The sequence below is a fragment of the Dasypus novemcinctus genome, chromosome 13 (genome assembly GCF_030445035.2).
Source record: "Dasypus novemcinctus isolate mDasNov1 chromosome 13, mDasNov1.1.hap2, whole genome shotgun sequence".
Classification (NCBI taxonomy): Eukaryota; Metazoa; Chordata; class Mammalia; order Cingulata; family Dasypodidae; genus Dasypus; species Dasypus novemcinctus.
This window is the reverse complement of record NC_080685.1, coordinates 65,569,278-65,585,413: the sequence shown is the minus strand read 5'-3', so window position 1 is coordinate 65,585,413 and position 16,136 is coordinate 65,569,278. Positions and strand designations below refer to the sequence as shown.

Genomic DNA, 16,136 nt, shown 5'->3' with positions numbered 1-16,136 from the left:
AGCCCAGTTGCTTAAGTTACATCCACTTTCCCCTAATAATTAAATATCTTAAATTCTCTCTTTACTAATTAAATATATCATTGGTAACTTTTTTTTTTTTAACTGAATACCCTGCTCTGTGCCAAGCACTTTGCATATGTTATCTCTGTAATCCTCACTATTTCTTAATGAGGTAGGTGTGATCCCTGTTTTGCAGATGAGGAAACAGACTCAAGGTTGACTTGTTCAAAGTCAGGATCTACTGAGTGGTGGAGCTTATAATCAAAACCTGATCTGACTCTAGAGCCCACTTTCTCTTTACCGTGTTGCCCTTCTATAAGACTTGGAAAGAAAATAATTAAGGATAGCAAGTATCTTATTTGACTACCACTTCCCTTTATTTCCTTTATTAAAAATCAGTGGATTGCCATGTTTAAAAACATTTTATTTTGAAATAAGGATAACGTGTTTTTGACCAAAATTAATTTTTAACTGGAAAAGTAAAACCAGATTGACTTGAAATGCCTCAACCCTTTCTCCATTCTCCAAACCAAACAGATAATAAAGACTGGAATTGTCACAAATAGTAAGCAATTGCTCAATTGTTTGCAATTTATAGTTTGTGAAATTATCTACCTGGATATATGTGGTTTCCCTACCTGTAATTCATTGTTTTTTGTGTGTGTTTTTTTTTAATGTTACAGCAGTAGGTTTTGTTACCTTTTCACTTAAAAATAAAAAAGGAAGTATAAAATGTTTGATTTCTATAGTATGTTGGCAGGTAATGAAACTTTAGAAAACGGTGACTTAAAAAATGATTTTAAAGCAAAGGACAGACACATAATCTTTGAATTGTGACTCTGATTCCCAATATATTTTTATCCAGTTGTTGAATAGATATTAAGCTTTATGGAAATACTTTTTTCCCTATATAATATAGTAATTATGCTACCATTCTGCACTTATTTTTTTAATGTTTTTTAATTTTTGAAATTGTTGTTAAAAGATACTTTGATTACATTAAATGATTGACAAAAATGTAGGGGATTCCCCTATGCCCCACTCGCTACCCCTCCCATACTTCCTCACATTAACAACATCCTTCATTAGTGTGATATACTTCTTACAACTGATGAATACATATTTGAGCCCTGCCACTAAGTGTGGATTATAGTTTACATTATAGTTTAAACTCTCTCCCACACGATTTAGTAAATTATGACAAGATATATAATGACTGGTATCTGTCATTGCAGTGTCAGTCAGGGCAGTTTTAGTGTCCCAAAAATGCCCCCATATTACACCTATTTTTCCCCTCTCTCTTCCTTCAGAACTGCCAGTGGCCACTGCTTCCACATCAATGATAAAAGTTCGTCCATTGCTAGAATAACAAGTCTATAGTAGAATAACAGTAAGTCTACTCTGGTTCATTCCCCAATCCTGAGGATTCTGGAATGGTAATGCTCACTCTGCCTCTAATTGAGAGGGGGCTTAGATCCCATGAGGCAGATGGATGGGCCTTTCTTGCTTGCACTTGTAGGCGCTCTCTCTTCATTGGGATGGTCGTTGTCCGTCATCATTTCCTTGTTAGTTGTCCTGAGTGAGTCCAGTGAACTGGAGAGTAGGTGTTGCAACTCTGTTGAGGTTTAGGGCCTGGCTGGCACATGGAAAGCCCAAAGATTTAAGTCTCTTGGACATAAACCTATCAACTCTAGTACTAACTATAGGTTCAGCTATAAGGGGCAGAATAGCCATGTGTAGGGAAACCACAACTGAGTCCATCTCTGTCACATTGGGGAGCATAAATTCCAAAGTAAGGTCTACTGACAGGGGACCAAACTCCTGAGCTGTCAGCCCTGCTAAAGTGTCTGGATGTCTCCAGAGCCCTCAGGAGGCCTTGCTATTTGAGGTAGTGTCTAATTTGGCAGTCAATGAGATCCTGCTGAGATGTGCATAAATGTAACCTCTGGAATGAACTCCCAACTCATTTTGAAGTCTCTTATCCATATAAACTCACTTGTTGTTACCCTTTCCTCCTTTTGGTCAAGTCTTTTCCCAGGTGCATTGCTAGTTGGTGCTTGATAGTAATCCCTTGGTGCCTGGGAGGCTCATCCCTAGGAGGCATGCCCCATGCTGGGGGGAAGATAATATATTTGTATATTCTTGTATGCAGTTAGAGGCCACATTTGAGCTACAAGGAGGCTCTCAGGAGGTAACTCTTAGGCAATCTAGAATACCAGGCTAAGTTTCAATTTCCAAAGAAAAGGTTCATAAGTATAGTCATCAATATCAAGGGCCTGTAAATCCCCCTGTACTCGGGGGATTCTTGCTGTTCCATTAGAGAATGTTGCAGAACTCCCAGGATGGGAATTGGATATTCTTTCTGTATTGTGTGGACCTCCCCCATCGTGACAATGCCCCATGAACCCATGAACTTTTTCATATGTCTTATAGGTATGCCCCAGGTTCACCATGCATCCCCCATCACTGACACCCCACACCAGTGATCCTTCCCTGCCACAGTTGTAACTGTTCTGTGATCCCAAACTTATTAAAAAATGAAGCCAACAAAATAATAAAATTAATAAGAAAATGAAATAATAGCTTTTAAAATGAAAAAATTTACAAAATTAGAATTTGAAATAGTAAAAAAATAAAAAATAAATTTTGGCATTATGTGTTTCATCACTGTAAGAGCTCTCATCTTGTGTGTACAGTGACATTTTCTTCCTTTTTTTTTTTTTTCATTTTATCTTCAAAGAAGCTTTAGGTTACAGAAGAATCACATGCAGAATATAGGGGATTCCCATATACCTAACATTCTCCCCCTTTTCCACTTTTCCCTATTAACATTTTACATGTGGGTGGTACATTTGTTACAATTGAGGTACAAATATCGGAACATTGCTACGAACCATGGTCAATGTTTTACATTATGGTTTACATTTTGGACCATGCACTTTTATAATTTTGACAAAATTTAACATGGCCTGTATCCATCACTGCAAGATCATGTAGAAAAATTCCAGTGCCCCCCAAATGCCCCATGTTCCGTCTATTCCATTCCTTCCTTCCCTTTCCCTCAGGACCCACAGCAACCACCAAGCTTCATTACTTTAAGAACAAGATTCATAGTTACTTGGGACAACATTGAGGGCTTGACATATTGGCCTGTCCTCCCCTATTAGGCACTGCCTATGGTCTTGAGAGACTCCTGCCCTTCTCTGAGAACATAGGAAGACTCCCCAGAAGGGGAGCCCAACCATTCTGCATTTAGATTTGTCTTCGCAAGGACTTACATCTAAGTCTGAATGAGAGCAACTGGATATTAAATACTTCCATTTTGATGTATGTGTTGGGAAATGTGCTGATTGTATACTCAATGAATATAAGGATTGGAGAATTGTGTGTTTTTGTATGTACTCATCTTGAAAATTGAATACAAAGTTTGGTTAGCAAGTTAAAGCTTATGTCATTTGTAATATACATGTCTAGGCACTACCCTTACCAATTACAGGAATTTATACTAGTTGGCTGTAATCTTGTATTCGTTTCATTAGAGAAGGAAAAAGAAGAGTTTTCATATTTCTTTTGATATCAGTACTTGAAAGGGACATTTAAACCTTTGTTTGGCTTATGCAGCTAATTTGAGAGATTTTTAAATCATCTGCAGTAAAATAAATTTAGAGATTCCCTAGCATACTTCTATAGTATTCTGAGGTAACTTGATCCATAGTTTATACTACATATAAACACATGAAAATTAATGTTTTTGCAAATTGATGGTAAGATATTGTTTTTAGTGATTAGGTGTTTTTAAATGATTAATATTCATGAAAAGTCAGGATTTAATTTATTCAGTTCACATTTTGTGTTTGGCTTGATATCTGTACAGCAGTGATCTGAAAATTAGGTGTTTTCTGTCTGCTAGTTTTATTATCATCAGTATTTAGTCATCCACAATTACAGTTTAAAAAAATGATTGTAATATGCCATGAGGCAAAATAAAAAATGTTTTCTTGAACACCGTAGCAGTTTTATGTAGTTATGAATTCCAAAAATAGGTATTGGATTATGTTTGTAATCTGGTCTGTACCTGGGTGTGATTAAGTTACGATTAGGGGTTTGATTGGGTCACATCATTAGGGTCACCCACGGTGGGTGGGGACTCACTGATAAAAGGCACAGCAAAAGACAGCGTTTGGAGGCTTTTAATTTTGGAGTTTTGATGTTGGAGTTTAATGCTGAAGCTGTAGCCCCAGAGAGAGAGACAGAGCAGTTCGCCTGATAGTCTATAGCTGACCTTGTAGAGAGAGGCAAAGCCTAGAGAGCCTCATAGTCTAAAGCTGACCTTGTGGAGAAAACAGAGGAGCTGAGAGCCCAGAGGAACCCAGGAAGCCTGAACCCTCACAGATGTCAGCAGCCACCTCGCTCCAACATGTGAAAATAGACTTTGGTGAAGGAAGTAACTTATGCTTTATGGCCTGGTATCTTTAAGCTCCTACCCCAAATAAATACCCTTTATAAAAACCAATCAGTTTCTGGTATTTTGCATTAGTACCCCTTTGGCTTACTAATACAGGCACTTTCATTTATTTTTGTCATTAGTTATTGGAAATTTGGAAATAGTAAGATTTAATGCAAGATTATTAAGCTACTTTTCCTTTGCTAATTATTGAGAGATTTGTCCTTGTCTGGCCATAACATTAACTTTTGTAGCTTTTTCTATACCACTCAAGCCCCCAAACTTGAAAATACATAATCGAAAGGTTAATTCCTTGGTCTCAGCCTTAGAGATTCTTACTTAGTGAATCTGGTTTGGGGATCAGAAATCTCTAGTTTAGACAGGAGTGTTGGGGATTTTGAGAAACAGAGGTGGCCAAAACATACTAATTTGTTTTTGTGCATTCTTTTTTCTTCTCCCATTTTAGTGACGAATACTTTTTATTTGATTTTTGCACATTTTTTTAGAGGAGCTATGAGGTCATAATAAAATATGTCATATTTAAACAAATGTGTACTTTACTAGGGAATAGTGATTTTATTAAATTTGAAGGGGGAAAGGCAGATGCTTGATAAAGTGTTGTTATTTCATAACGAAGTATGCACATGCATATTTTCTCTTTTGGTGGAACATATAGTATAAGCTGTGCATGGCATGCATCACTGATGAATTTTCTATTAAAAAAACTATAAGGTAAATTTACATAAATTACTAGGAATAGTACAATACAAGTTTGGCCTAATTCTGGTGAATTCATGAAAGCTTGTCTACTAGCACTGATGTACCTCCTGATTCTGTTCCCTTCTAACTAAATTTTTCTTTTATTTTTTGTTGGTGTATTTTTATGAGGAAACATTACTTTTCAAAAGAAAATAAAGAGAATGTACTTAACTTTTTCCTGTTTCTGCTCTTTTAAAATTAGGAATCAAGTACTGGAAATGTTTGATCATGCTTATGGTAACTATATGGTAAGTAGAAAGCTTATCTTTACGTATCATTTATATGGGCTGCCCTGTAACACAGTCAGTTTGGAATTTTGAAACCTGAATAGCATTTTTTAAAAAGGAAGTCTTAACTCCAGGAACCACAGGATGAACATAGGCTAACAGTATTCTTGATAAAGGTTCTTAGGGAACCAGTTTAATGAATAGGTAAGAATAAATTGAAATTAGATTATGAAACTTGATATTTAAAATTTCCTTTGAAGCTATAAACAGTTTTTATTGAATGCTTTATAGAGCCAGATATTGTGGATGTAAAAATCAACAAGGTGCTTTCTCTGGCCTTAAGAGAAATTATTCTCTTAATTTAAAATTCAACTGCTTAAAATATTACTTTATACATTCTGTGAAGAAAACTGTTTCTTAGAAAAGATAAGCTCACCCAGCTCCTGTCCAAATTATGTCCTTGTAATGAATTCTGAATTGAATATATTTTGCATTTTAGAAATGCTGATCCATATGATTCTAAAATGTTTTGTGCTCACTTAATATAACAAGCAAATTAGAGTTCAAAAGAAAGTTTTACATGAAAATTTATGTAAAGTTGAAAAGAGTTTAATCAACTTATCTTGAGAATTACTTTTTATAACCTTATTTTTGCATTTTAAAACATGTCAACAGATTTTCTTTTATGATCACAACCCGTAAAGTATGGTTGGGAAAAGTCTTGCAGAAAACTAATTTATTCTGCTTTAAGTATTTTCCATCTGATTCTGTGAATACGTTTTTCATTATATGTAAACCAACATCTTCATATGTCATTATTACCTTTAAGAACATTTAAGTAAGTACACTTTATGCAATTTTGTATTTTTAAACATGCTTTATATTTGATAGTCCTTGTTCCATTTATATTGTACAGTTAAGAGCACATATATTGTACAGTTAAGAGCACATATTAAAGTTTTTTTTGGTAATAATTCGAGGTTTTAATAAATGTTTTTAGAGCTTGGTGGCAAAGTTTTGGGTATTTTTAGCTGAATTTTTAATTGAGTTTTACATGATTTCTTGAAATCTCAGCCATTCCCTTAATATTTCTTTCAAAATTGTTTATCCTTGGTTAATTAGTTGTGGGTAATTTAGCAAACCTAAGCTAATGGTTTTGAGATGGCCAAGTCCCCATGACACCCTCAAACCTTTGTTATAAATGCATACTTTTGGTCCCAAAGTTGAATAAAATTGTACCTAGCTGGATCAGTTCAATACATCTTTCTGTGAGTAGTATCCTTTCATTATAAAGTGCAGTATCTTTATCATCTTTATGATCTTATCCCTTATAAAGTAAACAGAAGAAAGTTACGGAAATATATTTTTTCCTTCTACAGAATACATTTAATGTTTTGTAGGGTGGTACTGAGGACTTCAGAAGACTTCTTGGTTCAGTACCGATTGCAATCTAACTGGATAACTTTGTGCTACAGCTGTCTAGGAGATGTGAAGGAGAGAGATTTCAACTCCAAAGAACCTCTGGAATTAACATCCCCTTCCATTTTTTCCAGTCTGGCAATATCCATCTGGAGTCCACTGTAACAAATATTTTAAAATGTCCAGCTATTTTACAACCTGAATAACTCTTGCAGTGCACTTGTACTTGTGTTTTGCTTAAACTATTAATATGTGAGGTTTGTAACCCAAGATTTAGTCTAGAATTCACACTTCCTCTTTTCAAGTTCTGAACAAACACATCGCAGTTCTAAAATATTAAAGAGTGTTCAAGTACATTGTATTTGTTATTTAAAGTCACTAGAAAAAAAATTTCTAGTTTCTATACTCAGAAACACTATTATCTTGCTGTAGAATAAAAGTGTATAGGTTAGAGTTTGACGAATTTGAGTTCAAATCTTTTCTCTACTATATTTACTAGCTTACACTCTAAACAGATCATTAAATTCCCATGAACTGTGCCTTCCTCTGTAAAATAGGGATAATTACAAGAGGTTATTGTAGACTTTAAGATTTTTGAGGGCAGAGAACATTTCTTTTTTTAAAAATTCATCTTTATATGTCCTGTACCCTCATGTCAGGTACATAAATGCCTATTACATAATTTTTGAAAAAGAAACCAATTGAATTTTCGGGTGGTTAAATAAAATGGTTTATATTTTATTTTTTGCTTTTGATTATTATGACATAGCTTTGTATTTTAAATTCGAAGAAATCATGTAATAAAATTCTTTAAAAATTCAGGTTTTATGGTGTCTCTGGGCTCTATAAATCTGTTTACTTTGTTGTAGTCAGCTGCCTGCTGTGCTAAAATATAAAATACCTGGCACGGCACCAAGTAGACTTTTAATAAATTTAAAAGGTTTTTCCTTATTTCTCACTAGTTGTTTGTAATACTACTTTCCAGTCTAGTTAAAATTAGAACAGTCCCTTTTAACCTTCTTGGTTCCCACCAAAGGTATTTCCAAAGATAAGTAATAGAATATGATTAAGAACAAAACCTCTGGAAATGGAGCAGAGCAGCCTGAATATGATTCTCTTGGCTTGCCATCTACAACTGGGTTACAGTGGGAAGTTACCCAGTCTTCTGGAGCCTGTCTCCTCCTCTGTAAAATGGAAATAATGGTTTGTTGTAAGGATTATACAGGTTATTATAATTAAAGTTCTTACACCGGGTGTTTGGCAAATAGTATACGCTCTATGTTTATCTCTGTTTCTCTATCTCTCTCTCTTTCACCCATCTATGAGTTTACTACTACTTCTTTTCTCACTACTATTGTTACTTTGGATTCTTTGCCTGAGATTGAAATTGCCCTCCTCAGAACTTCTTTCCCAGATTGTACCTAGGAGTTCTTTAAAGCAGATGCTTTTTTTTTTCCCCCTGTTCTGGGCATGTACCCTTTTATTTTATTTTATTTTTTTTGACCCTCCAGAACTGTAAATGCTATTTCTTCATAATACTGCCCTGCTAGTTTTAGGTAGATTACTACATCTCTGCCCTCTGGAGTTACATTCAGGAATTTTCTGGTTTTATCAATTGTTGGCATAACTATTAACATTTTAACAACGCTGTTTGATAAATCTCTAGCCCCAGAGTGCACAGTTCATCCACAGATGGCTTTCTCTTTTCCCAAGTAGTATGAAATTTGATGTTTATTTTGGTAATTCCTGTGACCTTGTTTAACATCATACCACAACCACTTTAGAGTAATTATTTGTGTGTTTTGATTGTTTGTACTGAGTTAGGTTTGCTGATTAATTTAGATGACAAAATGACATGCATTTGGGCCGCTTTTAATTCAGGACTTTCTTTGTATCTGAGCTCTATGATCTGATCTTTGTCTCCCTTTTTCCCCCTGTGTATTATATACAGCTCAATTAAATTGTTATACTAGTAAGCAAAAATTACTTTCATAGAACCCAGTACATTACAAATCAACTAGAAAGGAGTTGGTAAGCACAATTTTCTTTAGTAGAAATGACCACTTTTAAGCTGGATTTTGTGACAGCACAGTTCAGAGAAACAGTAGATGGGTCTCCATCATTCAAAGTAAAGGAACTGTTTTAAAATATAATTCCCTTGTGGATTTCTAGAGTTCTGTAAGTTTTCCTAGTAATGTTCTTTTCTTTCCTTAATGTTTCTTTTTAGTAGTTTGCTCATTAAAAAGAATAATCCTAAATAAAGTAGTTTAGAAGTGATAATGGTGACTGGTGAGAGGAAAGATAAAAATTTGTATTTGACTTTTTGCATAGACCATTGTGGGACTACTTTGTGTTAACCTCTTCTTCCTTGGCCTCTTCTAAGAATATTCTAAAACCCTACCAAAATTACATAAGAAATTTTTTATTACCCTTTTTTCATGTTCTTCTAATCAGATCCTGATATTCTAAACAAGATTTTAACTCAGTAGGACCATATCTTTTTGTTTAATCAGCTTTAATGAAGTATAATTTATAGACAATAATATTCCAATTCTAAGTGTGATTCTGAATTTTGACAAATGTATACAGTTTTTTAACCATCACCATAGTCATGATATAAGACCGTTTCCATTACCCCTCAAAGTTTCCTCATATCACTTTGTAGTCAATCCCTTCTACCCACCTGCAAGCCCTAGCAAACATTTATCTGCTTTCTGTCACTAAGAATTTTCCCTTTTCTGAGATTTCATATAAATACCATCATACATTATATAGTCCTTTGGTTTAGTTTTTGTTTTCATTCAGCATAATGCTTTAGAGATTTATCCATATTGTTTGAAGGATCTGTAGTTTGCTTCTATTTGTTGCTTAGTATTATTCAATTGAATCGATAGAACACAATTTTTTTTATCCATTCAATAGTTGATGAACATTTGGCTTGTTTCTGGATTTTGGCTATTAATGAATAAAGCTGCTATGACCATGTGAGTAGAAACTTTTGTATGGACATATGTTTTTATATATTTCCCATCTAGGAATGGCATAGCTGAGCCATATGGTAAGTATAAGTTTTACTTTATAAGAAACTGCCAAAGTTTTCTGAGGTGGCTTGTAACATTTTATACTCTCCACCAGCAATGCATACAAGTTGTAATTACTCTTACGTTCTCTTGAACACTTGGTATTTTCAGTCTTTTTAATTTTAGCCATTCTAGTTGGTATGAAGTGGTGTTAAATTGTGATACTAGTTTCATTTTCCTGATGACTAATGGTGTTGGAAACCTCCATGTGCTATTTTTTGCTATTTGTCTTTTTCTGTGACGTGTCTGTTCAGTTATTTTGCCTATTTTAAAATCAGGTCATTTGTCTTGTTATACTTGAGTATAGTGTCTTAGTTTACTATATAGCTATGACAAGTGCCACACGGTTAGTTATAAACAATAAGCATTTATTGGCTTATAGTATTAGAGGCTGGAAGCTCAAATCAAAGTGTTGGCATGACTATGCATTCCCCTGGTGTTGTTAGCATTCCATTGCTGACTGACAATTCTTGGGGTTCTTGGTGATGTCCTTTCTTTTCTCTCCTGGTTTCCCACAGACTTCCACCTTCTATCTGTGGCTTTCTCTTTATAAAGCTTCCAGGAATTTGGATTAAGATCTGTAGTCATTCAGTTGGGTCACACCTTAACTAAAATAAAGGCTTTGAGAGATCTTACAATGTGTTCACACCCACAGGAATGCAGATTAAAATTAAACATGTTTGTTGAGGTACCTGATTCAACCTACTATATGTGGAAAGAATTTAAATGTTCTGAGTATCAGTTCTTTACCACATATATGTTTTGCATTTATTTTTCCCCAGTCAATGGATGGCCTTTTAATTTTCTTGAGTGTCTTTGCGAAGCATAAAGATTTTTATACTTTGTGCTTTTAATATTCTACTTAAAGTATATTTGCTTTTCCCAAGGTCACAGAGACTTAAAATATTGTTTTCTTCTAGTTGTTTTTATAGCTTTGGCTTGTTCATCTAAATCAATGATCAATTTTGAGTTAATTTTTATATATTGTATTAGGGTTCTCTAGGGAAACAGAACTGACAAGAAATATCTGTAAATAGCATGCGATTTTATAAAACTCAAGCGACCTTGGGGATGTACAAGTCCAAATTATGCAAGGCAGGCTGCAAACCAGGGGCTCTGATGCAGGTCCTTAATGAGTTCCCAAGAGATGCTGTCTGTTGAAGTAGAGATGGGAATTCTCTCTGCTGAAATTACTTCCCCTTTTAAGGCCTTCAACTGATTGGGTAAGATGTCACTCATTGCTGATGGCAGTCTCCTTAATTGATTGTAGATGTAATCAGCCATTTATGCAGTCAATTCACTGGTGATTAAAGTCCATAAAATGCCCTTGTATTACAGTTAACCCAGTGCTTGCTTGACCAGACAAATGGCTATCATTAATTGGCTGAGTTGATACATTAGCCTAACCATCACATATATCATTTGAAGTGTTTATCTTTTTTTCCTTCTGTGAGGCTAACCAATTATTCTAGCACCATATGTTGAAAATAATATTCTTTCTCCTTTGAATTATTAATACTTTGAGACTTGTGTGAAAAAATGAGTTAACCATCTACGTATGGGTCTGTTTCTAGATTCTTTATTCTGATCCATTAATCTAAATATCAGTTTTTACACTAATATCACACTGTTTTGATTTCTGTAGCTTTATAATAAGTCTTGAGATCAGGCAGTGTAAGTCTTTCAACTTTGTTTTTCTTTTTGCATTTCGGTGTAAAGTTTAGAATCACATTCTTAGGTTTTACAAAAAGCCCACTGAGCTTTTGATTGGCGTGGTGGGGAATCTATAGATCAATTTGAAATTTGACTTAACAATATTGAGTCTTCCAATCCATGAACATTATATGTCAGTCATTTTATTAAGGCCTTATTTAATGTCTCTCAAAAATGTGTTGTAGTTTTCAGTGTATGGGTCTTGCACATTTTTTGTTAAATTTATCTTTAAATATTTCACATTTGATACTATTGTAAATCAAGGTTTCTCAAATTTTAATTTCTAATTCACTGTTGCTGTTATATAGAAATATAATAGATATAATATTGCCTTTACATCCTGTAAACTTGCTAAACCCAGCTATTATTTCTTGTAGCTTTTATTTTCTAGATTCCTTAGAATTTTCCACAGGGACCATCATGTCATCTATAGAGTTTTATTTGTTCTTTTCCAGTCTACATTCTTTTATTTCTTTCTTGCCTTATTTCAATGGCTAGAACTTCCCATATTATGTTGAATAGTGAGATTCTTGCCCTTTTCCTAATCTTGGGGAGAAAGCAATTTGTCTTTTACTGTGAAGTATGATTTTAACTGTTTTTTCATAGGTGCTATTTATCAGATTAAGTTCCCTTCTCTTCCAAGATTACTGAGAATTTTCATCATGGAAGGGTATGATTTTTGTTGAACTTTTTCTGCATCTTTTGAGATTAACTTTCTCTGTTAACATAAGAGGATATATTTCATCATAACTGTTATTTAATATAACATTATTTCACAAGTTCAGTTTTTTTTCACTTACCAAAAGCAAATTGATTAAGATATACTGAAGAATTTAGAAACTTTGTTGTCATCTAACTTTTAGTACAAATTTAAAGTATGCTAACACTCTACTTTGTGGTGATTAATTTAAAATCTGTGAGACAGTTGCAGTTTCGTTACTTTACTCCTCAGTGCTGAAAAATATTCCATAAAATATGCCACCTAAAAGAACAATAAAAATTCAGTGTAGAAAGTGAATACAACAGTTTAATAATTTAGATGAATGGGATCTTAAATCTGAAATTGACTTGCTGAGTTATTATGAATGGTCAACAAAAGGGAATAGGAAAGTTAGACTTGAGGGAATAAATTGCTCAGTTTCAATCAGTAATTAGCATATGCTGTTAGTATATGATAGATGATTTATTAAGTATCACATAAAGAAATTCTTTTAAGTTTTATTTTAGGAAGAAATATCTGCTTCAAGGAGGGAAGTATTTAACAATAAGGATCTGGAATAAAACATTTTAAAATGAATATAACTTTATTGGAAATTAAGTAGATTTGTATTTTCAATAACTCACTTTTTCTAATTAATGCTTTTGCTTTAGCATTGTTTTTAGTTGAATAAAGATCTTCCACTTGCCTAGTTCTGTAAGTGGTTTTACTAAAAAGTCAATTTTTAATGCTGCTTTGACTTTATTAGTTAGAGTGGGGTTATAGCATCTCAAATCCTCAGTATATTTAGAGTCTGATGTGGAGAGTCTACTATTTTTGTTTTCTTTTGGTTTTGTTCTTTTGCTTTTAGATAGGCATATGTTCTTCTATCACTGGAGTTTCGTTTCTGAGTGATAATTTGTTAAATGTTTTAGTGGCTCTGAATCTCATCAATTGGAATCCCTTCTTCCTAGTTGTAGTAGTTGATGAAGAGGAAGTATTACTGAAAGCCAAAACCTTGAGGCCTAATAAGACTGTTTGCCACGTATGCATTGCTCTGGATTTATGCAAAAGGACTGTGGTTTGCTTTGTGGTTAACCTGAAGAATAAGCTACGGTTTTTTGTTTTTTCTTTTTAATCTTTAGTCTTGAAACAAGGAGACAAAAATTATTTTTATACCTGGTTCAAAACTTCCTTATTTGGTTATTCTGGTTTGCAATTGCTATTAATATTTTTTCTAATCTGGAAAAGGTCAGGGTTTGAATTTCATATTTAATTTGAGACAGAAGTGTTTGTATTTTCAAACTTTAATAGTAGTATGAAGCTTTCAAAGTAGTGGTTTAAATAGTAAGGAAGTTTTTACAACCAAATTAACATTTGAATGATCCCTTATTCTTTAAGAACATATGAGCAACTTTAAAAAATATTGCTTTTCTTGAGTTACTTCTAAATATTGCTAAATGTGTTAGATATTAAACTAAAGGAATAACATGAGTATTCTGGGACATCAGTTTTTTTGAAATCAACACTTGAAAAAGTAATTATGAATTTATGCTGACAAATTATATGTAATGTTAAAATGACTAAGTATTGAATACAGAATTCAGCAGTTGTATGTGGATTCTCATTACATCACAACATTTATTGCTTGGGATATTGTCCTCAGGAAATGGGTCATTATAGAGCACTGAACTTTTCTAAATACCTGAAGGGTTGTAATTTTCAGTGCATTTTTTATTGTTTAGCCTGCTTTTTAACTGATTATTTTTTGTCTTTTCTTTTGGTATAAATGACTGCAGTAACTACAAACACTTCCAACAGCAACTCTGTTCAATTCAGTTCTTACTCCAAAGGTTAAGGGAGATCTACAAGATTGCCTGCCCTTCAGGCATTAGTTCCAATTTCAGGGGCCTAGGCCCATCAAACACTTCTGACCGACTGGCTACAAGTTTGGGATTTCCTACCATCCCCTTGGGTTTGATAATCTGCTAGAATTCACAGAACTTGCTAAAAGCCCCTTTTTAGGATTATAGTTTTATTATAGTAAAAGGAAGAAGAAAGAAGGCAGAAGAAGAAAGCCACAGGGCCAGATCTGGGAGGGTCTCAAAAGCAAGCTTGTGTGTGTCCTCGCTACAGGGTGTCAGGACATATCATGGTTTAACAATCATGGAAGCTCACAGGAGTTTTGAATGTTCAGAGTTTTTATATAGGGTTTCATTATGTAAGCATGATTGGTGTAATCAATGCCCATGTTGTTGAACTCAATCCTAGCCCTCTCTCTTCCCCTGAAGACTGAGGTTGAGCTGATAAAAAGTGGCGACAAAGACACTTATATCATGGGAAATTCCAAAGACCAGCCAAATTCTTTATTATAATATAGTTGGCCAAGGCTTTAGCATTCCTGGTCTCTATTCTGTTTTTCTGCTACTAATGTTGCTATGAGTTTGGGATCCAGATAATTGAGTTTAGTGAGAAGCAGTAGAATAGAGTAGAATAAGTAATCAGGATTATTTTTGCTCCATTTCAAGAATTAAGCAAGACTCAGATGGGCTAACAAGTAGTAAAATCAAGTTATATGCAAGGCACAAAATATCAGCTTAGTTTTAGAAACTGCCCATACAATATCCAGTAGATAAAAGAAGGGTGTAGACGATTATCCTCAATTGTCTGAGGGGAAGAAAGTTTGTCTCAAGTACTTCTTAAACTAGTCAGGTTGTTCCTCTCAGTATGAGGCAAGAGAAAAGAAATACAATAGCCCTGACCCCTCCTGTAAAACAAACAAAAACTAGCTGAGGACAAAGTCTAGGCAACCAAAGGTGAATAAAATTATAAACTCAGGAGTGAAAAAATCATAGAAAAGTTGTGCACATTGACTCTGTTTAAGAAGAGTACTAATGACAGCAACTGGGAATTAGTTTACAGACGAATGTAAGTTAAAAATGTTGATAATAGAAAACTATAGGCCGCGCAGGCTTTGCATGGTAGAGTAGGACTGTGAAAATGATCTTGCAAGCTAAAACAGTGCAAAGTGATCTTAATTAATGGGAGAAATTGGGATTGTTCTGTGACTTCAAAAATCTGTGTCAAAACATTGAAACCCTCTTGCTATTGGTTATATTAATAAATGTATGGGGAAATGAAAAAATAGTAAAACTAGTATACTGTAATTCAACATATTAGAAACATTGAGAATTAAAGTACTTTATTTCTTTGTAAAAAAATTTATGACACATTTAAACAATGCCTTCCTTATTGTATGAGTTAAGATGGAGTGAGCATCTTTTCTATGCTTTGGTGAATTGTAATCCTTACTAAATTTGGATCAGCTTTCAATGTTCTGTTCTTTGTACTTTCAATGTCTTGAAATATCTCTGAGAATTCCTTCAGTGGGAAAGTTTTCACATGCTTCATTTCTTCTGGGACATCTTTATCCTTTACATCACTTCTACTTTTACCATTTATGTTGATAATTTCACCTCCATTAAGTTTCTTGCTGCATATCTGGAGTCTCTTGGATGGTGGTAGTGTCAGTATACCCATTATCTATTTCTTCTATAACACCATTTACATTAAAAAAAATTTTATTGAAGTATATCATTCATACAAGAACATACATAAGCAATAAGTATATAGTAAAAGTTGTGAACCTATGAAACAAACATGCATATCATCATACAGGGCACTCATGCATCACTCACCACCAATGCCTTACATTGTTGTGAAACATTTGTTACAAACTATGAAGGAGCATTGTCAAAATGTTACTACTGACTATAGCCCATATCTTACATTTTTTG

At 33.9% G+C, this 16,136-nt stretch overlaps 1 protein-coding gene across 2 annotated transcripts in view; it reads left to right on the top strand.

Annotated features, from left to right (window-relative positions):
* The window catches only part of EDEM3 (ER degradation enhancing alpha-mannosidase like protein 3), an 83,563-nt gene that overhangs the window by 2,214 nt on the left and 65,213 nt on the right, over positions 1-16,136 (top strand). For both annotated transcript variants that reach the window (XM_058274855.2, XM_058274854.2), the window contains exon 2: positions 5,406-5,451. In XM_058274855.2, coding sequence (XP_058130838.1) covers positions 5,406-5,451 — 46 coding nt within the window. The remainder of the gene's footprint in view (positions 1-5,405; positions 5,452-16,136) is intronic.